This window comes from Rana temporaria, chromosome 11 (assembly GCF_905171775.1).
Source record: "Rana temporaria chromosome 11, aRanTem1.1, whole genome shotgun sequence".
In the NCBI taxonomy this organism is placed as follows: domain Eukaryota; kingdom Metazoa; phylum Chordata; class Amphibia; order Anura; family Ranidae; genus Rana; species Rana temporaria.
In genome coordinates this window covers 62,145,906-62,168,421 of record NC_053499.1, presented here as the reverse complement: position 1 = coordinate 62,168,421, position 22,516 = coordinate 62,145,906, and the positions used below count along the sequence as shown (strand labels likewise).

General features: G+C 45.3%; 1 protein-coding gene across 2 annotated transcripts in view; it reads right to left on the bottom strand.

Moving 5' to 3' along the window:
* TPPP3 (tubulin polymerization promoting protein family member 3) overlaps nucleotides 1–22,516 on the bottom strand; it is a 46,078-nt gene that overhangs the window by 5,793 nt on the left and 17,769 nt on the right. The window contains exons 1-3 of one of the 2 annotated variants that reach the window (XM_040328661.1): nucleotides 9,152–9,213; nucleotides 2,201–2,395; nucleotides 1,690–1,843 (exon numbers count right to left, since the gene is read on the bottom strand). In XM_040328661.1, the coding sequence (XP_040184595.1) occupies nucleotides 1,690–1,843; nucleotides 2,201–2,388 (342 nt within the window). In that variant the 5' untranslated portion in view covers nucleotides 2,389–2,395; nucleotides 9,152–9,213. Of the gene's footprint in view, nucleotides 1–1,689; nucleotides 1,844–2,200; nucleotides 2,396–9,151; nucleotides 9,214–22,516 lie in introns of those variants that run through there. The other variant, XM_040328660.1, reaches the window with a different exon arrangement.

Here is a 22,516-nt window from a genome sequence, read left to right as displayed (position 1 = left end):
GAGCTGTCGGCGGATAGGGCGGTCCCCGCACACAGTGCAGAGACCGCCCTGTCTCTGCTCCGCTCTCCCCTATGGGGAATCGGATGCAGTCGGACCGTCTGTCAGTCTGCATCCGATCCGTTCCGCCGGACGGAAGAAAAATAGGTTTTCTTCCGTTCGCAAAAGCGGATCCCGACGGACGCGGATGGTAGCGGATGCTCCATCCGCTAACGGACGCGATCCCATAGGGATTCATTACAAGTCCGTAAACGGACTTGTAATGAACGGACGAGCGGAGCGGACGTCTGAAAGGGGCCTAAGGAGAAGTCCAGCCTGAGCTTTTTGGGCTGGGCTTCTCCTCTGGGTCACAGGAGTGCAATTTGTTTTGCACTCGTGTGACCCGTTTTCAGCGGAGAGCGCTCTGAAGTCCACTCTCCACTGAAGTCACTGCCATCAATCGGGGCAGCGCGTCATCACGACTTCCAAGTCGGGATCCACCAGAGGCCCTGATTGATGGCAGTCTCAGCGAGCCGCTGAGACAACCTCTCCCCACTCCTTCACTGCTCGGCGCTCCAATGAGCGCTGAGAAGTAGAGCAGAAGCCATGTTGAGTGACAGTCAGTATGGCTCTGCTCGAGGAGAAGTGAGAACCGAGCCATCGGCGGTGGTCAGTGGCTCGGTTCTCAGCGCAGAGACGCCGGGGGACAGTGGCAGCATCAGCCTGATGCTCCATCCACCGAGGTAAGTATAAATAGCAAAAAAAAACACATACTTCTCTTTTAATGGTATTTCTTATAGCTAGACCTCTATGTTTTATCAATTTACACAGGAAAATCTATATTTCAGTCTTGATGGAATGGAACTATCGTGAAACGCGTAGACTTGGTTAGATAATAAATGATAGGCTTCTCCCAGCCTTTTATTAAATGTATTTGTTATTACGAACAAGGTTCTGCACCACATATTATTTTATATGTTTGAAGACATTTTAACATGTTGTGTATAATAAAAGCCTTTATTTTATTTCCAGGTATTGAATTGTAACTGTTATCGTTGAAAACCCCATGGGAGCATATTTAAAGTCCCAGAGATGTGAAGTATTTGTATATAGTAATATATTAATAAGACCCCTTTCACACTGAGGGCGTTTTTCAGGCGCTATAGCATTAAAAATAGCGCCTGCAATCTGCCCTCAAACAGCTGCACCATTCATTCCAGTGTGAAAGCCAGAGGGCTTTCACACTGGAGTGTTGCTCTAGCAGGACAGTAAAAAAGGTCCTGCTAGCTGCATCCTTGGAGCGGTGTGTTTACCGCTCCTGCCCATTGAAATCAATGGGACAGCGCGGTCATACCGCTGGCAATGCACCGCTGCAGCAGCGCATTGCGGGCAGTTTTAACCCTTTCTCGGCAGCTAGCAGGGGTTAAATCCGCCCCGCTAGCGGCCAAAATGCGCTGCAAATCCACCCATAGCGTCGGCGGTAAAAATAGCAGAGTTTTACCGCCGACGCTATGGGTGGCTCAGTGTGAAAGGGTTCTTAGTGTTGGTGAATTCACGTATGACTCTTTTTCTACCCGTATTATTCTCAATGTCAATGCAGAGATGAGCACAGTATTACTGGATTCTCAACTGCCTATGATATACTGTTGGGATACAAAGAATTAATATTATGAGTTTTACAGCGATAATAATACAAATAATATATCTTAATACCGTAACTCCCATGCTTGTGGGTTCTTTCCCGGCCACAAGTTTACAGATTGACTCGTAGGCTTCCTCTTTACTTTTTCCTTTGAATTTCTTTGATGAAAGCTCTTCCAGTGCCTTCTGAAATTCTTCATAGGTAATGACTCTGGCCGACTTTTGTCTGGAATACAATAACCATACGTGCATAACTTATATTTTGAACATGCATTTTCTCAGTATGAAGCTATCTTTTAACTAGAGATGCAGTAAAAAGATGGTATCATTGTCAGAAAATGGGGCAATTCAAACTCATGAAACGAAATGTCTTTAGGCTTGACCTTTCCTAAATAAGTCAAATTAGACACACCTGACTCTCACTGTTGATCCTTTACCATAGGGCATATCCTCAATGACCAATCGCAAGGGTGGGGGGGCAAAGTTGGCATATGGATTCGATGAGCTGCTATGTGCAGGTGATAGGTCAGCTTTATAGCTCTGGATGGAAAATCAGATGTAAATATATAAAGACTCAACTTACTTTACTTTAGAGAATACAATGTCAACATCGGTGCCAGTCACAGTTTTTCCATCAATAACTTTGCACTCTTTACAAAGTTTGGCCCAGTTTTTTCCTGTCATTTCTTGACCTGTAGCTTTTGTATCTCCATAGATTGCAAACTTCTTAAAACTTTCTTCTAGAGAAGCAATATCTGAGTTTTTAGCCATTGTGGTTCTGCAAAAACAGAAAAAAAATGTTGTTTATGATGAAGAAACATTAATTTTATATTGAAAGATCAGTTTTAATGGAAGACAGTTTGAGCTTTTAGTCTCTTGTCTCACCAATATTTATATACGCTCACTTAATTGATAACATTACTGTCAAATTCAAGACGTAGCTGGGTGTAGTAAGATGTCCATTGCAGTCTTCATCTGACTGCAGATGTTCTGTCAGATTAGCAAACCTGGTAGTGGTGGAACACATGCGCAGCTGACGGGAAGGTCACTTCTGTTACGTAATCTGACAGGTCGCTGCTTCTGACGAAACCGCAGCAATAATGGGCACTGATAGGCATCAATAATAAGCACTGACAGGCAGCGCTCATGGGCACTGATTGGCAGCATTGATAGGCAGCACTGGTGGGCACTGCTGGGGCTGCACTGATTATCAGAACACTGATAATCAGTGTAGATGTCCCCTGTGTGGATTGTCGCTTATCAGCTCTCCTCTACTCACGTGCTGTCAGCGTAAGGAAAGGATTGCTGATTACTGGCAAATCTTGTTTTCACTGTGATCAGCTGTGATTTGACACAGCTGATCACATGGTAAAGAGCAGCTGTGTTTGGCTTTTTACCCCTATCTGTGATCAGCTGTATCCAAAAGGATATATGTTGCCCTCCCGGCAATGTGTGACTGTGTTGTAGCCGTCATTCAGGTATAGCGCAGTCATGAAGAGTTGTTGCATGTGGTTGAGATGTACTTCCCCTTCTCTCAATCCAATCGGGTTGGTTTGCTATAGGCAAATAGACTGTGTACTTTACAAAGTAAAACTTCACCACGACACTAATGCCGCGTACACACGACCGTTTTTCGGGTTGTAAAAAATGAAGTTTTTTTTTAAATGTCTTTAAAACGATTGTGTGTGGGCTCCAGAGCATTTTTCACAATGTAGAAAATGGTCATTAAAATGTTAGAACATGCTCTAATTTTTCACGTTGTTGTCCTGTGTGGGCTTTAACGACGTGAATGGAACTTCCCCCTTTATAGTGCCGTCGTACGTGTTGTACGTCACCGCGCTTTGCTAGAGCATTTTTTTTTAACGATCGCGTGTAGGCATGGCCGGTTTAACGATCGGCTTGAAAAAAAAAAAGGATTTTTTTCTAGACCATTAAAAATTTAATTTTTAACATCCCGAAAAACGGTCGTGTGTATGCGGCATAAGATCTGGGGAAAATTAGTGCAACTGCACTTGCAAAGAATACCCAATCAGATGCAAGGAAAAAACAATAACAGTATTTTTGTTTGCAAATGATTGGATGATGGAAATCAGCAGAGCTTCACCACATTCATTAAGCTACAGGGAAAATGAGTGCAACTGCACCTACAAAGTGCACAGTCTATTTGCCTTTGGTAAATCAACCCCCAAGATTCGGATAACTAATTAAAAACAATACACTCCCTATGTGGATAATATCCTATTGCAACAGTTAGTAGATGTAAACCCTAAAAGAATGGCATTTACTTTACTAAAGCACTTGATTTCATATTTTGGCTTGATGGCCAGGGTAGGATTCCTGATGGTGACAACAGTGGACCATGCCTGCATAATGTGTGTATTAACAGCCATTTGTTTTCTCCTTTGGCAATGCATGCTTACCATTAAGAGACACCCGATAGCTGCAAGCCCCTGAACAAAGGCAGTGTGAGTGGGTATTATTTTAATGAAAGCTGAAAAATTAAATAATATTTAAAATGACCTTTGAAATGACACTAACAAGTTAAAGTTTCATGATATTTTATTGTTTGGTATTTGAAATGACATTAACACGGACAAGCTTTTATGAGATTTTAGTGTTGGGTTTAGACCAGGGGTCTCCAAACTGCGGCCCTGGGGCCAGATGTGGCCCTTTGCTTGCCTTAATGCGGCCCTTGGGGCATTATTCCATCCAATTTAAATGGGGGCATAATTCTTGTTGCTGACACCAATGGGGCACTATTCCTCCAACTGACACCATCAATTCTTTCCATTAACACCAACGATGGGGCACTAGTCCTCCCACTGTCACTATAGATATGGTATAATTAACTCCCAATGGGCACCTGGAATTTTTTTTACTCCCAATGGCGCTAGTCTGGCCCCCCTAAAGTCTGAAGGACCGTAAACTGGCCCTTTGATTAGAAAGTTTGGAGACCCCTGGTTTAGACAATAAAAATAAGTTAATTGCGCTGAGCTCTTGATAGCGCTCTCTAGTGGCTGATCTACAATAACTAATATATAGAAGGACAGGCTTGTAAAAATGTGAATCACATCATATATTACTGGTGACACTAAACTCTGGTTTAAAAAAAATTATATTCAAGCATGTACAAGGCGCCTACAGCGCAGCCAGCTAGTTCTGGGAGGACGTCATATGGGTGCACATCCAGAAGTGTCTGTGATCGCTGGGTCTCCGGAACTCATCGCATCAGGGATCGGGGTGAAGGGCCAATCACAGCGGTCCTTTACCACGTGATCTCTCCGTCCAATGATGGAGCAATCACTTTATCAACAAGGCAGCGTCATTGCTGGTTCAGCTCGTCAGTGCCCTACAGTGCTCATCGGTGCACACCAGTGCCCTGCAGTGCCCGTCAGTGAGTGCTTATCAGTGCCACTAATGTGCTCATCAGTGCCCTATTAGTGCTAATCAGTGCCCAATAGTGCACAAAAGTGCCCATCAGTGGATCCTCATCAGTGCCATAAAAATGTGTAAATAATGCGTTAAAAAAAATGCGTTTTCTTTTTCTTTCCACATTTTCTAAAAACTTGAGGGGAAAAAAAATGACATGTTCAAAAGATCATTATGCCTCATAGAATATACGTTGAGGTGTTTCCTTTCCAAAACGGGGTCATTGTGTGGGTGTTTCCATTGTCCTGGTGCTCAAGAAATTAGATGTGTAATTTATGTCCCTTGAACCCCTGATGGTGCTCCCTGCATGTTGGGTCTCTGTATGTGGCCAGGCTGTGAAAAAGTCTTACACATGTGGTATCGCCATACTCGGGAGGAGTAGCAGAATATGTTTTGGGATGTAGTTGCAAGTATGTATACAGGGCCGATCCTAGGGTCACATGCGCCTGGGTGCAGAAATATTTCTGGCGCCCCTACAAGGGCGTGGCCACCTTACTAACTCCTCCCCCTTTACAAATGTTTCTATGGCAACGATTCAAACACAGAGATGCTCCCCTAAGGAGTTATCGTTACACTGGGATCCTTACATGATCTCTTAAAAATAAACAAAATACAGAAAGAGAAGCAGAGTACTTTATTGGACCTAGAGGGGGGGGGTCTCTCTAATGGACCCAGAGAGGGCCTCTGTTAGAGAGTCTGTTTAGAAAGACCCCCCCAGACATAATACAGGAGATGGTCAGAGACTGCAGACATGATACAGGAGATGGTCAGAGACTGCAGACATGATACAGGAGATGGTCAGAGACTGCAGACATGGTACAGGAGATTAATGCAGCCTCACCAGTGCCCATCAAATGCAGCCTTATCAGTCCCCATACAAATGCAGTCTACCATTGCTCACCAATTGTAGCCTACCAGTGCCCACCAAATGTAGCCTTATTAGTGCCCACCAAATGCAGCCTACCAGTGCTCACCAAATGCAGCCTACCAGTGCCCACCAAATGCAGCCTTATAATTGCTCACCAATTTCAGCCTACCAGTGCCCCTGGATCACACAGAAGAGCAATATCCTGCTGTCACAGAGCTTGGATTTGATTTGCCCGGGCAGCCACTGTAACAAAGACACACACACGTCAATTTTCATGGACTTCGCTTGCTCAGCAGGGATCACTTCGTTGAGCCGACAGATGACAGGTCCGTCTCTGCACACAGGGGAGAGATGAACCTTTTAGAGCTCCGCTCTCCTCTATGAGGGATTGGATGAAAACAGATCCCCCTGTCCGTTTTCATCCCATCTGCCAGAGGGATGGAAAATAGGGTTTCCATCCACCTGGATTAGCGGATTTGGATGTCAGCGGACATGTCACCACTGACATCCGTCACTCCATAGAGGTGAATGGAGCGTCCGATCAGGTCCGCCTGAAAAACTGACAGTCCTGAACGTGTGAAAGGACCCTAACTCACTCCTCATGGGATTATATGCAGGATGCCTGGACATACCAATAACTTGAGATCACACACACCTTTTAAATTATTTTAAATAAATAATTAATTAATTAATTATATATATATATACACACACACACACCAACTTTATTAACCGGTTGCCGACCGCCGCATGTACATCCCCACCTTTCCGCGGGTCGGGGGGCCGATCGGGACCCCCCCCCGGTACACGCGGCGGTCGGTAACCCGCGGGGAGCGATTCGGGACGAGGGCGCGGCTATTCGTTTCTAGCCGCCCCCTCGCGATTGCTCCCCGGAGCTGAAGAACGGGGAGAGCCGTATGTAAACACGGCTTCCCCGTGCTTCACTGTGGCGGCGTAGCGATCGAGTCATCCCTTTTATAGGGAGACTCGATCGATGACGTCAGTCCTACAGCCACAACCCCCTACAGTTTTAAACACACACTAAGTGCACCCTAACTCCTACAGCGCCCCCTGTGGTTAACTCCCAAACTGCAACTGTCATTTTCACAATAAACAATGCAATTTAAATGCATTTTTTGCTGTGAAATAACAATGGTCCCAAAAAGCTGTCAAATTGGCCGAAGTGTCCGCCATAATGTCGCAGTCACGAAAAAAATCGCTGATCGCCGCCAATAGTAGTAAAAAAATAAAAAAATAATAAAAATGCAATAAAAATATCCCCTATTTTGTAAACGCTCTAAATTTTGCGCAAACCAATCGATAAACACTTATTGCGATTTTTTTTACCAAAAATAGGTAGAAGAATATGTATCGGCCTAAACTGAGGAAAAAATTTTTTTTATATGTTTTTGGGGGATATTTATTATAGCAAAAGGTAAAAAATATTGAATTTTTTTCAAAATTGTCGCTCTATTTTTGTTTATAGCGCAAAAAATAAAAACCGCAGAGGTGATCAAATACCACCAAAAGAAAGCTCTATTTGTGAGGAAAAAAGGACGCCAATTTTGTTTGGGAGCCACGTCGCACGACCGCGCAATTGTCTGTTAAAGCGACGCAGTGCCGAATCGCAAAACCTGGCCTGGGCATTTAGCAACAAATGGTCCGGGGCTTAAGTGGTTAAAATAAAAATACCAAACACACATTTATTTTTTTGGATAAATTAAGGCATAACTATTGTTTTTTCCAAATAATCATTAAATATTACCATTACATATTACACCTTAGATAATCAACTGTACCAAATAAAAATCACAGCTCAGCTACTAAGACTCAAGCTGCATGAATTGCCTTAAATCATTCAAACCACTATCCCCTTTTGCCAACATGCAAAATGGATTTACCAGATAGCTACTGTATACCGCGACAAGGGAAGAGGGGGTGGGGAGATCCACTGTTGGTTCTCCCCTGGAAACGGCTGGCCCTGATCCAACGGAACCAGCTCTTTCAAAAGCTGGAATGTTCTGGAAGGTCAGATGACCTTAACTGACCTATCCTGAGCCCCTACATTTTCAAATTTACCCCAGCAACCGAAATGCCTAAGCCAATCCTGACCTTTCCCGCTCAAAACCACTTTAAACCTATCACAGCCTCAATTTTAACCCCTAGCAACACACTGCTCTAACCAATCCCCAGGATTCCCGCCTAAAAACCCAAGAGAACCTTAAAACTGCCCCTGCCATGAATCCCATGAGGAAAAGGGGGGCCTTGAAACAGCCTAATCCCCCTTTTCCCCTTATTCTTTCCATCTCTCTGTCCATCCACCTCCCCCTCACTCCACTACTCTTTCCATTATAAACAAATAAAAAGACTCCAATGCACTTCCACACCAAATCTGCTCACTACTTACAAAAACATATATGAATAAACACCTTAAAGGGGTGGTTCACCCTAAAAACTACTTTTTTTTATTACAATGGCCCCCCACATTACAATACGATTAAGGCTATTATTATTTTTTTGGCCAAAGGAGCCGAACGGCGAGTCGCCGCTATACTGCGCATCGCCGTTCGGCTCCTTTCGCCAATCGTGACGCGGCTTACGCGACGGGGGGGAGCTCGTTTTTGGTCAAAATGTCAATCACAGACATGTGAGGAACGCCCACTCCCGCGGGACTCGCAACGGGTGAATATGCTGTACAAAGGTATGTACAGCTTCAAAAAAATAATAATAGCCTTAATCGTATTGTAATGTGGGGGGCCATTGTAATAAAAAAGTAGTTTTTAGGGTGAACCACCCCTTTAAGACCATCAAGCGTAATAATCAAATATATAATTATCATACATTTCATAACACACACTATACAACACCAGCACTTTTCATCTACAAAACCAGCCTGATCTGTGATATTGCTCCTGCCTCCCCTCTCCTGGCATGCTGGGATTTGTAGTGCCACAGCCTGACACATGAGGTGGTCATACAGGAGAGGAGGCTGTGCTTGGTGAGCAGATAATGGGTAGGAAATAGGACAGGGAGGTGTAATAGAGATTGAGGGGAGATCTCAGAAAACATGCTCCCTTTAGAAGCAGAGCAGTACACAGCCACACATAAAAACGATCTTGTGGAACAGCATGAGACAGGAGTCTGCTACACAGAGCCCAGCCCGCTACACAGAGCCCATTCTCCTCTCCCCCTCAAGATAAGCCACCGACAGGACTGTCTGCATGTTGTTTAGCTTACCTTAGGCTAGGCTCAGGCTGAACTCCGTCCTCCCCTGCAGGCTGCAAGGCTCCACTCCTCCTTCTCCTCTCAGCGTCTCCTGTGAGGAACTTGAAAAAGGCGCGCTGAGAGAAAGGGGGAGGGTACAAGTGACTGCACTCTGTCAGAGCATAAGACTCGGTCTCTGTCAGCTCCGGCCAGAAGCTGCATATGACATGAGTAGTATGTACTGCAACATTCCTACAGTGGGGTTCCATCAGCACTTGTGGCCCCTGGGCACTGCCCACTCAGTAAGACGGCCCTGCCCCCACCTCTGTTCCACACAGTATCCCCCCCCCCACACAAATCAGTTCCTTTCTCTATGACCTCCAACTCCCCCCATCTGTTCCCCTGTGTGTGAGCCAGCGGCGGTGGTGGACTCACCTCAAGGAGAGCGACGCTGCTGCCTGTTCTCCCACAACAGATCTCTCACGATCCAGGAGGAGGAGGGAGGGGAAATCATGGCAAGCCCAGGCAGGGTTACATGCAGCCAGGGCTCCCAGTTCCATCTCACCCGCCCCAGCCGACTCCATATTAAGGCTGCATTCACACCTCAGCGTACAAAATCGCGGCGTTTTGTCCCGCGAATTGCGGCAACAAATAGCAGCGTTTTGTAACGCGATTTGCGGCGACAAAACGCCGCGATTGTGAATGCAGCCTTCACCCCCTCTATGGAGATGTTTCGTATCTCCTATGCCGAACGCCGAAAGCCGCCTGAAAAAAAGGTCCGGGACTTTTTTCCAGGCGGCAGGCGTACGGCGTTCGGCGTGGAGATGTGAACCATCTCCATAGAGGGCAATGTAAAATCATCCCTCTGGCGTCTCGGGGCTGCAGCGGCGTCGCACTACAGGCGTATATACGCCTAGGTGTGAACGGGGGCTAAGGCTGCATTCACACCTAGGCGTATTTATGCCCGACGCTCGTGCCGCTGGAGGGGCGAATTTACATTGATGTCTATGAGATGGTTCACATCTCACGCCGAAACGCCGTACACCGTACGCCTGAAAACAAGTCCCGGACCCTTTTTTTCAGGTGGCTTTCAGCGTTCGGCATAGACATCAATGTTAGGCTGCATTCACACTATAACGCGGCGTATTTTGCTGCGATTTGTAAACTTTTTTTTTTAACAAAACATTAACATTGATGTCTATGCCGAACGCCGAAAGCCGCCTGAAAAAAAGGGTCCGGGACTTGTTTTCAGGCGGTAGGCGTACGGCGTTTCGGCGTGAGATGTGAACCATCTCATAGACATCAATGTAAATTCGCCCCTCCAGCGGCACGAGCGTAAATACGCCTAGGTGTGAATGCAGCCTTAATGTTTTGTTAAAAAAAAAAAAAGTTTACAAATCGCAGCAAAATACGCCGCGTTATAGTGTGAATGCAGCCAGGCCGCATTCACACTACAACGCGGCGTACGTGGCGTATTTTGCCGCGATTTGTTTAACTTTTTTTTTTTTTACAAATTATTTCCATTGCTGTCTATGCCGAAAAGCCACCTGAAAAAAAGGGTCCGGGACTTGTTTTCAGGCGGCAGGCGTACGGCGTTCGGCGTGAGATGTGAACCATCTCATAGACAGCAATGGGAATTCGCCTCTCCAGCGGCACGAGCGTCGCGCTTCAGGCGTATATACGCCGAGGTGTGAATGCAGCCAATGCAGCACTTTCTGGGCTGCTCCTTGTCCCACTGTAGTGTCACAGTCTGCTGCCTATCGTAGAATGCTGCGGAAGTCACGGGGCGGCCAACTGCGCATGCGCGATGCGTTCCAAACGCAAGTGCAATGCGTTCCAATGGATTTACGTCAGTACACACCAGCAAACCCGACATTCAGGGCGACGTGGAATTAGAGGAAAGTGGCCAGTCGGCCTCACGTCCTCGCTTCGCTCGGACGGCTCGCTCCGCTCGCTTGGCCTCCTGGCTCGTTTTTTTAACATCCTCCAATCCACGGGGATGTTAAGGAAAGAGCCTGGATGCCGACCGAAGTTTCACTTGTGTGTACTGTCGTGAATCCATTGGAACGCATCGCACTTGCGTTTGGAATGCATCGCGCATGCGCAGTTGGCCGCCACGTGACCTCCGCAGCATTCTACGATAGGCAGCAGAATGTGACAATACACCGGCTCTCTCCCCTGTTCTGATTACTGATGCTGCTAGCACAATGCCGACCAACAGTGCTCCTGACACTTTGGCGCCCCCTCCCCTCTGGCGCCTGGGTGCACCCCGTCTCGGATCGGCCCTGTATGTATATGCCATGTGAGAGAAATAACCTGTTAATATGACAATATTATGTGGGGAAAAAAATACAACTTTATAAAACTCACCACGCCTCTTACTAAATACCTTGGAATGTCTACTTTTAGGGGGTCATTTAGGGGGTATTTGTACTTCCCTGGCTTGTAAGGCCCCTTTCACATTGAGGCGGTTTTCATGCGGTACAGCGCTAAAAATAGCGCTGCTATACCGCATGAAAAAACCTGCCCTGTAGTGTTCAATGTGAAAGCCCAAAGGCTTTCACATTGAAGCGGTGCGCTAGCAGGAGCGCTCCAAAAGTCCTGCTAGTCGCATCTTTACCATTGAAATCAATGGTATTAACCCTTTTTCTGCCGCGAGCAGGGGTTAAAACCTCACCGCTAGCGCCCGAATATCGCGGTAAATACGACGGTATAGCCACGCTACAAATAGCGCGGCTATACCGTCACCGCAGCTCCACGCCTCAATGTGAAAGAGGCCTTAGTGTCTCAAGAAATGAGATAGGCAGGCCTGTCAGTACATCAGGTGTGATCAATTTACAGTGATTGGCACCATTTACAAACTTTGTGATCTTTTGTATTTATAGCGTAAAAATACGAATACATGCAGAGGGCATGTATATCCTTCTAGATCAGCACTATGGAAGTAATTTAGAAATGATGAAAGTGGGTTTACATCTACTTTAAGCTCCATACACACGGGAAGAATGTCGGGAGACATTTGCTGGTTAAAAAAAAAGAAACGACTTTCTGCCCGTGTGTATGTCGGTCTGTCTGACAGAAGCCGGCCGTTTTGTCGACTTCTTTCGGATGTGCATGCTGGAAAACCAGCTGCTGACCGACTCCTGATGAGCGCTCTCAGCCAATGACAGAAAACGCTGATCGCGGTGTTCTGCTGGGGGGGTCCCCCTGTCAGAACACAATAGCTTAGCGTGGGGGATCGCTGGACTAACCTTGCATGGGGATGCATGAAAAAAATCTGCAGGGCCGGATTCACAGTGAGAGTACGCCGGCGTATCTACTGATACGCCGGCGTACTTTCAAATTTCCCGCGTCGTATCTTTAGTTTGAATCCTCAAACCAAGATACGACGGCTTCTGGGTTCGATCCGACAGGCGTACGGCTTCGTACGCCTTCGGATCGTATGTGCAATACTTTGGCGCCCGTGGGTGGAGTTCGCGTCGTTTTCCGCGTCGGGTATGCAAATTAGCGATTTACGACGATCCACGAACGTACGCGCGTCGCATTTTCTAACGTCGTCTGTAGTCGGCTTTTTCCGGCGTATAGTTAAAGCTGGTATTTTGCGGCGTATACATAGACTTGCCATGTTAAAGTATGGCCCTCGTTCCCGCGTCGAGATTTGCATTTTTTTTTTTGCGTAAGTCGTCCGTGAATAGGGATGGACGTAAGTCACGTCGAAGTTCAAAAAATGACGTTGTTGCGACGTCATTTCGCGCAAAGCACGGCGGGAAATTTCGAAACGGAGCATGCGCAGTTCAATCGGCGCGGGGAACGCGCTTCATTTAAATGAATCACGCCCCCTACCTGCCGATTTGAATTCCGCCACCAGAAATACACTACGCCGCCGTAACTCACGGCGCAAATTCTTCCTGGATTCGACTTAGAGCCAGGTAAGATACGGCGGCGTAGTGTATCTCTGATGTCCTTTTCTATGTTAATCTGGCCCGTAGTGTGTACCAGGCTTTACACATGCTGTCCCAAAGCCTACGAAGTCAGGAATTTACTGTCAGTAATTAACAATTAACTTATTAACAGGGAACGCTACCAAAAACACGCTACAGATCAGAGACAGAGTTCTGTCTGCATTTGTATGATGTTTATTTTGAGTCAATACGATTGTAGATCTAATTAAGCCATGGTTATCAGGCATCAGCTCAATAGGATTGCCCTTCCAATGTGATTTGTCATCCATATATACTCGGCCTTGTTCACGTGTGAACAGAGTTCAGCACACTATCTCATGGCACAAGGAAGAAGGCTCATTTTCTAAGCATGCCGTGTGAGAAAAACTTTTCTGTTTTGCTGTGTATTTATAGTGGCAACAAGCAGTTGCTATCTGGCATTCAGTACAAAGTTTACAGCATGATATTTGTACCTACGCTGCGTTGCTATGTAGCTTCTCTTGGTACATTCATTTATGTTAGGAAAGGCACCTCCTGCATGCTAATAATGTATGCTGGTGCCTCTTGCAAGGTGTGAATATTGGACATTAATCTTACGTCAGCTAGCTTTCTGGCCTACACTTGCAAATGTAACCTAAAGCGAACCCTTTCGCTGAAACCACTAAAGTAACTTAAAATCCTTCCTTAGGAAGACTTTCATTTGTAAATCAAGCAGTTCTATTTTTTGAGCAGCTCTAGGTAGTAGGTAAATTAAAGCTTAAAGTGGTATTAAACCCAAACCCAAAAATGTAATATTTGCAGCTTACCAATCATTAGTCTGCATTTGTTTTTTTTAAGATTTTTTCCCCTCTGGCCGGTAACACGTAGGGTGCCCACGTGTCCCGGATTGCCCGGGACTGTCCCGCAATTGACATGTCTGTCCTGAGTCTCGGGTACCTTCATTCTGGGACAATACAATGTCCCTGAATGAAATAGAGGACACAGCCACCCCCTACTAACTAATAACTACATTTCCAGAACTGGTTGCTAGGGCCAGCGCTACCTGGCATCTTGCAACCAGTGACAATTTACTCTCAGACAGTAAGACCGGGAGCGAGGCCTGCACCTAGTGCAGCACTGCTGTTCCCACCCACCACAGCACCTCCTCCTTCTCTGGCACCCAGCGGCAAGCATCAACCCTGAGACTACATTTCCCCCCGCCCCCGCGTCCGCCTCATCTTCTTTTGGGGAAGGTGAGAGAGGGGGTGTGTCCCTGAATAGCAGTTTTATAAATGTGGTCACCCTAGTAACACGCCTCCTGTGTTAGAGTGCATACACTCTGGATGGAGGAGCAACAGAGACCTCTGGACACCGGCATTATCAGTCTTGGGGGACAAGAGTGTTAAACTGGTCATAGACTGTTTGATTCTCATCCTGTTCAGCAGGAACCAGCCAAGATTCGAACCAAGTATGGCTGGCTGATTGTACCCAAGTTGATCAATCGATCAACTTGGGTACAACCAGCATGTCAGAATTGTCATACGGTTATTGCCAGAGGCTATAGCCACACCCCCTCACTCCCCCACAAAGCTCTGAAGGTGGGATTCCCCCATCAACACTGAGTGTATTGATGGGGGGGGATTGAGCGATTTTCTTTCCTGCAACTACTGGTTGCAGGAAATAAAATCGCTCCATCTATGGCTGGCTTTAGACCAGGGGTCTTCAAACTATGGCCCTCCAGTTGTTCAGGAACTACAATTCCCATCATGTCTAGTCATGTCTGTGAATATCAGAGTTTTACAATGCCTCATGAGATGTGTAGTCCCGCAACAGCTAGAGGGCCGTAGTTTGAAGATCCCTGCTTTAGATTTAGATACACTAAAGACTAAGGGCCAGATTCTCAAAAGAGATACGACGGCGTATATCCAGATACGCCGTCGTATCTCGGAGTCTGGCCGGTCGTATCTATGCGACTGATTCTTAGAATCAGTTACGCATAGATTTCCCTTAGATCCGACTGGCGTAAGTCTGTTACGCCGTCGGATCGTAACTGCATATTTACACTGGCCGCTAGGGGCGTGTATGCTGATTTACGCGTCGAAATATGTAAATCAGCTAGATACGCGAATTCACGAACGTACACCCGGCCGACGCAGTACAGATACGCAGTTTACGTTAGGCTTTTCCCGGCGTAAAGTTACCCCTGCTATATGGTGGCGTAAGTGCGGCGTACCAATGTTAAGTATGGCTGTCGTTCCCGCGCCAAATTTTGAATTTTTTACGTCGTTTGCGTAACTCGTCCGTGAATGGGGCTGGACGTAATTTACGTTCACGTCAAAACCAATACATCCTTGCGGCGTATTAGGAGCAATGCACACTGGGAGATTTCCACGGAAGGCGCATGCGCCGTTCGTGAAAAACGTCAATCACGTCAGGTCACAAGTTATTAACATAAAACACGCCCCCATGTTCCAAATTTGAATTAGGCAGGCTTACGCCGGCCTTTTTACGCTACGCCGCCGCAACTTACGGAGCAAGTGCTTTGAGAATACAGCACTTGCCCTTCTAAGTTGCGGAGGCGTAACGTAAATCGGATACGTTACGCCCACGCAAAGATACGCGAATCTACGTGAATCTGGCCCTCAAAGTGCAAAATTGATTTAGATACAGTAAAAAACGAATGCAGCCATCACATCTAAGAATTGTCGAGATGCAAATTGATAAATCTTTGCTTTAGAGTTTTTTATCACTTTAAGTTTGGTTACATTTATTCTTAAATCAGCACAAGGGACAGTGCTTACATTGAATGTAAAGTATTTCATGTGCTGGTAGCTGCTATCTTCATTGAAATCTTTATTCTTTGGCCCCCCAACCCCTATCCCCCCCTTTTCCCTGATACCTCTGCAGCTGTAATCTACTGGTGCTGCGGTGGTTAAGATCTTAAGGCTGCATTCACACCTAAGCGACAAAACGCCCGACGCGGGACGCTTCTGCCGCTAGAGGGGAGAATTCCCATTGCTGTCTATGGAGATGGTTCACATCTCATAGACGCGCAACGCCTGTCGCCTGAAAAAAAGTCCCGGACCCTTTTTTTCACGCGACAGGCGCGTTTTCCTATAGACAGCAATGGGAATACTTTAGCTGCGGATTTTCTATTTTTCTACCGCAGCTAAAAGCACACAATGTTTTCCTATGGCCCCATTCACACACAGCGTTTGCGTGCGATTACGTTACATGTGGTTTGGTGCAAATAGAAAAAATAGAATAGAATGCATCCAGGTGCGATGTAGCGCAGATATATGCACATAACCGCAGGTAATCGTCTTTTTTGTCAACTGCGGATAGCAGCGTTTTAGAATTCAAGGGACCCAAACAAAAAAAATAAAAATGGTTGCTATGGAAATGAATACCGCAGCTAAACGCGGCTGCAGTTATACGCACGTAAACGCATGTAATCGCAATGTGCAAATGCAGCTAATCGCAGTGCCTGGAGCCTTGAATTTCACAAAACATTTGTAGTGCTTTTAACTGCGGCAAAACAGCCGTCCGTCTGAAAGGGGCCTAAACGCACAAGTCACCATTTTACCATTGCCTGATTCAATTGTCTTGTAACACTTTGAAGGTCCTCTCTCTGATAGCTTTGTTCTGTTCGGGTTTCTCTACAAACTTGTGCTGCTGGAATCAATTAGCTTTATTGTACATTAGGGGCCTAATTCACTAAACAGTGAAGCAAGCTGAACTGGAGTGAATCTGGATGTAATTTACGTATGGCGTGAGGTGAGGGATCTGGGGAGCTAGAGGAATGAAGATTTCAATGAAAATAGTAACACAGGGACACTTTCACTTTCATACTGTCCCTGGTGCTGATTTTAGGAAATTATTTTTATTTTATATATATATATATATATTGTTATTTTTTATTCTTTTACTTTTATATATCATTAATCTTTAGCGCTGTATTTTCCCACACATATATATATATATACATAGGTATATACAGTATGGCCCGGATTCACATACCTTGGCGCATAGTTTTGCTGGCGAGCACAGTATTCACAAAGCACTTGCTCCCTAATCTACGCTGGGTTCCCTCGGCGTAACTCGTCGTAAGTGGCAGTGGGCGTGAGCCATGCTAATGAGGCGTGACCCCATGTAAATGATGGACTGAGCATCATAAAGATACGATTAACGTACGGCGCATGCGCCGTCCCGTGGACGCATCCCAGTGCTCAGAATCACGTCGAAACAACTGCCTAAGTTACGTCGAATCACTGCCTACGACTTGAACGTAACCTACGACTAGCCCTATTCACGTACTACGTAAACTACGTAAAAAACGACGGCTGTGTTCCCTGGTGCAGCCATTTGCATTGATGCTGCTGAGTTACACCTGCTTTATGAGGCGTAAGTTTACGCCGGATGTACGACTTACGTAAACCACGTATAATAATGCGCCAGGCGCAAGTACGTTCGTGAATTGGCGTATCTCACTCATTTGCATATTCGAATCATAAATCGATGGGAGCGCTCCTTGCGGCCAGCGTAAATATGCGCCCACGATACGACGGCGTAGGAAACTTACGTCGGTCGGATGAAGCCTATTTTCAGGCGTATCTTGCTTTCAGAGTCAGGCGCATAGATACGACGGCGCATATGTGCACTTACGCAGCATATCTTGAGATACGTCGGCGTAAGTGCTACGTGAATCCGGGCCTATATATATATATATATATAAAATTAATATTGTAATGCAATTATAGGCACACACAACACATCGAATTGGCTTTTTACCATGCCAGGACAAAGCGTTGTTTACTTAAAGCTTTGCTAACTGGCAAACCGTTTTATCACTATATACACAGGTTGGATAATAGGATAAATGAGCTCAGTATTTGTTTAGGGTGCCAAATGATTTCAAAGTTTACCTATTCGCTTGTAATACAATTATAGCTCACATGTTCTCTGTAACTGAGCTTGTCAGGATATCTTTGTCCATGACTTGTTTACAAGGTCTGTAGCATACAATATGGCCTTTTATAAGCCAATCCGCCATCTATAAGTTCACTTTAATAATATTTCTGGATAATGTTTCCACACCCCAGTTTGTTTGTAGCTGCCATCTAGTGTTATCTCTCACCTTGTCTATTGCAACTCCCTTCTCATTGGCCTACCTCTCCATACGCTATCCCCTCTTTAGTCTTTTATGAAGGCTGCTGCCAGACTTATCCACCTTACCAACCGCTCAGTGTCTGTCACCCCTCTCTGCCAATCCTTACACTGGCTGCCAATCACCCAGCAAATTAAATTCAAAATACTAACCACAACACACAAAGCCATTCACAACTCTGCCCCAAGCTACATCACCAATCTTGTCTCTAAATATCACCCAAACTGTCTTCTCCGCTCCTCTCAAGACCTCCTACTCTCAAGTTCCCTTGTCTCCTCTTTCCATGCTCGTCTCCAGGATTTCTCCAGAGCCTCTCCTATCCTTTGGAACTCTCTACTTCAATCTGTATGACTATCTCCTATTCTGGCTGCCTTCAGGCAATCCCTGAAAACTCATCTCTTTAGGGAAGCCTATCACACCTCCAACTAATCTTTTAGCACTTCTATCAGCTCAGTCCCCACAGTTACAACTTTTTGTACCACCTGCCCCACCCTATTAGATTGTAAGCTCTTCTGAGCAGGGCCCTCTCAATCCTCTTGTATTGTATTGTAACTGTATTGTCTCCCTTTTATATTGTAAAGTGCTGCGTAAACTATTGGCGCTATATGAATCTTGTATAATAATAATTAAATTTACTATTGCTGCTGTTAAAGTGGAGGTTCATCCAAAATATACATTTTTAACATTAGATTTTGGCTAATTAAGGGGAGCAGAAACTGGTATTTTTTTTAAAATCAATGCCGTACTTACCGTTGTAGAGATAGATGTTCTCCCGCCGCTTCCGGGTATGGGCTGCGGGACTGGGCGTTCCTATTTGATACCCATTTCTGCTCCCCTTAATTAGCCTAAATCTAATGTTAAAAAATTTTTTTCGGGTGAACTCCCGCTTTAAGTAGGAGGTGCATATGTTTGCATAACTTAAGTGGGCCATTCTACATTTCTGAATGAATGAACATCTGTTGTCCCAACCAGCTTTCCTAAATCTTATGTAAACCCAAAACAAAAATGTAATATATTGCAGCTTACCAATACATAGATGGTTGCATTAGCTTTATTTTTTAGCCTTTCTTAATTTATTTTCACCTGGCACTCTTGCTAGTAAGAGTCGGTTCACACTGGGGAGACACGACTTCCAGCGCGACTTTCAGAGGCGACTCCAACTCGACTTGAGCATGAACCACAGGGCGATCTGGGGCGATTTACAACACAACTTGAAGTCGTCTCCAGGACAGGAGACTTTCCAGTGGCCAATCAAACAACAATCAGCTCTAGGGGAGGGAGGGGGAGGGGTTTGCCTGAGAAATGTATGTTATCTTCCTGGAAAGTCGCTTCAGTTAAGACATTGATCAGACTTGGAGGTGACTTCCATTGAAATCAATGGGTACAAATCGCCTACAAGTCGGATTGAAGTAGTACAGGAACCTCTTCTGAAGTCGGAGCGACTTGAGTAGTGTGTATTAAACACCGCTCCCATTCACTTGCATTGTTTTTCTCTATAGCGCGACTTGGGACGACTTGAGGTGACCTCAAGTCGGATCCCAAGTTGACCCAGTGTGAACCGACTCTAACACACTTGCTGCCCTGGGATTGACAACGCTCACTCACTATTCTGTTTCCGAGTATGGACAGTCTATCAAGACTAGAGAAAACCTCCTAATATCTTCATAAACACAGGGGGGGGGGGAGGTGCTCTGTAGTCAATATGGTTAAACTGGGAGCAAGGTTAACTGATAGCAGCCAGCAAATGCAAATAGCATAAGAATTTATAATCCCACCGGATTTCTGGCAGGATCAACAGTACATTTATTTTACAGGATTACAGTTACATTATTTTTAGTCAAATAAGATTGATATACACTTTGAGCTTTTGTTCCATCCTTTTCAAACCTCAACCTGAAAGTATAAAATCTCAATCAGCCTTTTATTTCAGTCTTGGGCACTGGAGAGATTCATATTCTCTCTTTGCCCTTAATACCACTGTCACTGAGAGAAAAAGTAACAGGAAATCAAAATTGTTATAATTGTCCCCACAACAGGTAGTTAAGGACACTTTCCATTGGGAACCCTTGCTCCTTTGAAGAGGTGATTTATCTTCACCTTGGTTAATCTTATTTTCTGTTGTGTCTACTGTGCAGGAAGTAATGGCAAATCACATTGACAACCAGCCTGTCGGATTCTCTTGCGTTTATGGCTAGAATAATCACTGTCTTCTTCCAGGGGAGACGGCATCCCCCACCCTCCCCTGCCCCTCGCTGGGAGAAGACAATGGCTCGGTAGGAGAGATTCTCGCGTCAACACAGTCTGTGTTGTTGGGGGAATCAAGCTAATTGTTTTCCTGCAACCTGTGGTTTCAGGAAAATAAATTTGCTCTGTGTATGGCCAACTTTAAACTGTCACATGATTGCATCAGGAACAGGGCCACCATCAGGGGGGTACAGGCAGTACACCTGTAAGGGGCCCAGTGGTCCCCAGGGGCCCGGATGGCATCCCCCCATTTTTTTAATTTATTTTGTTCGTCAGCACCCAAAGCCCCCCTGACCTCTAAGGGCTAAGGGGCCCGGATGACATCCCCCTTTTTTTGTATTTGTGTTCGTCAGCACCCAAAGCCTACCCGACCATGATCCGTGGCGGCAGCACCCCCCAGCTCCTTAATTTGCGGCGCCCCCCCATTCTCAATTCGTGGGGCCCCCCCGCTTCTTAACTTGCGTCACCCCCCGCTTCTTAACTTGCGACGCTCCCCCCGCTCCTGAATTTGCAGCGACAGCACCCCCCCCGATTCTCTGCTCCAGGGGGCCCATGCCTGAAGCTGTGTAAGGGGCCCCAAAATTTCTGATGCTAAAAATGTGGTCATGTTTTCTAGGGAAGGTAAACTGGGGGGAAATAACTTATTACTAATTAGCCAAGGAAAAAAACTTTTGTATAAAACATTCAGACAGACAATCATCATAAGTGAAGTATTTACACATTAGCCTATTGCGCCGCCAGGTCTGCATTGCAGCTTGGCTCATACGGTATATGAAAGCAATGACATCATCCAGCACAGAACAGTTTGGCAAAGCAAATAGTCTTGCATTTAAATGAACCTCTCACCATGAATAAATGTCTACTGCAAACTACTTCTGCATGTCACCCCACCTGTTTACACCATGAGAGCACACTATTTATGGTTGAGTATAGCTTTCTTCCCTTGTGGCTCAGTGGTTGTCAGAGGCTGACATTCATAAAACTGTTAGGGCAATCAAGCTACTTTCATAGGAGAAAATAGAGGGGGCAAAAACATCACCTGAATATTTTGCCAATACAATCATAGGCCTCATACACACGACCATTTTCCTCGACAGAATCCATCAAGAAGTTTGGTGGCAGAGCTTTTTTGCCGAGGAAAACGGTCGTGTGTATGTTTTTCATCGAGAAAACTGTTGAGGAACTCGATGAGAAAAAAAGAGAACAAGATCTCTTTTTCCTCGTCGGAAGTCTCAATTTCCTCGTCGTGTTCCTCGTCGGGCTGGTTTTCGACGAGAAACACGTTAGTGTGTATGCTTAGAAACCCGCACATGCTCAGAAGGGTGGCGCCAGTGGAATCAAACTTCCCCTTTATAGTGCCGTCGTACGTGTTGTACGTCACCGCGTTTAAGAACGACAAGATTTTGTCTTGACAGTGTGTATGCAAAGAAAGCTTGATGAGGAACTCGTCGAGGAAAACGATGTTTCATTTACGACGAGTTCCTCGGTCCTGTGTACGAGGCCATAGACGTACAAGAAGCCAGTGGTGGATGCAACCAGGTTAAGGGATGGTTGAAGCAAAGGACAATCTCTGTTTTTCCATTTAAACATTCAGTTCAAGATATGGCAGGACATTTACTACTATAATAATTACAGAAATTTAAAAAATATGTATTCTCTGTTAGAGAGAAAATGTATAATCAACTATATTATGTGGGGTGGAATATTAGAAGAAATTGGGTTATTTGAGTGTATGTAAATAAAAATATATTTTGCAATATGTTTGATATTCTTTTTCAGTGTACAGCTTTCTTATCCACTTGCCCACCGGGTTAATTCTGGCACTTCTCTCCTTCATGTGAAAATCACAATTTTTTTGCTAGAAAATTAATCAGAACCCCCAAACATTATATATTTTTTTTTAGCAGACATCCTAGGGAATAAAATGGCAGTCATTGCAATACTTTTTGTCAAACCGTATTTGCGCAGCGGTCTTACAAGCGCACTTTTTTTGGATAAAAATCACTTTTTTTAATTAAAAAATAAGACAACAATACATTTTGCCCAATTTTTATATATATTGTGAAA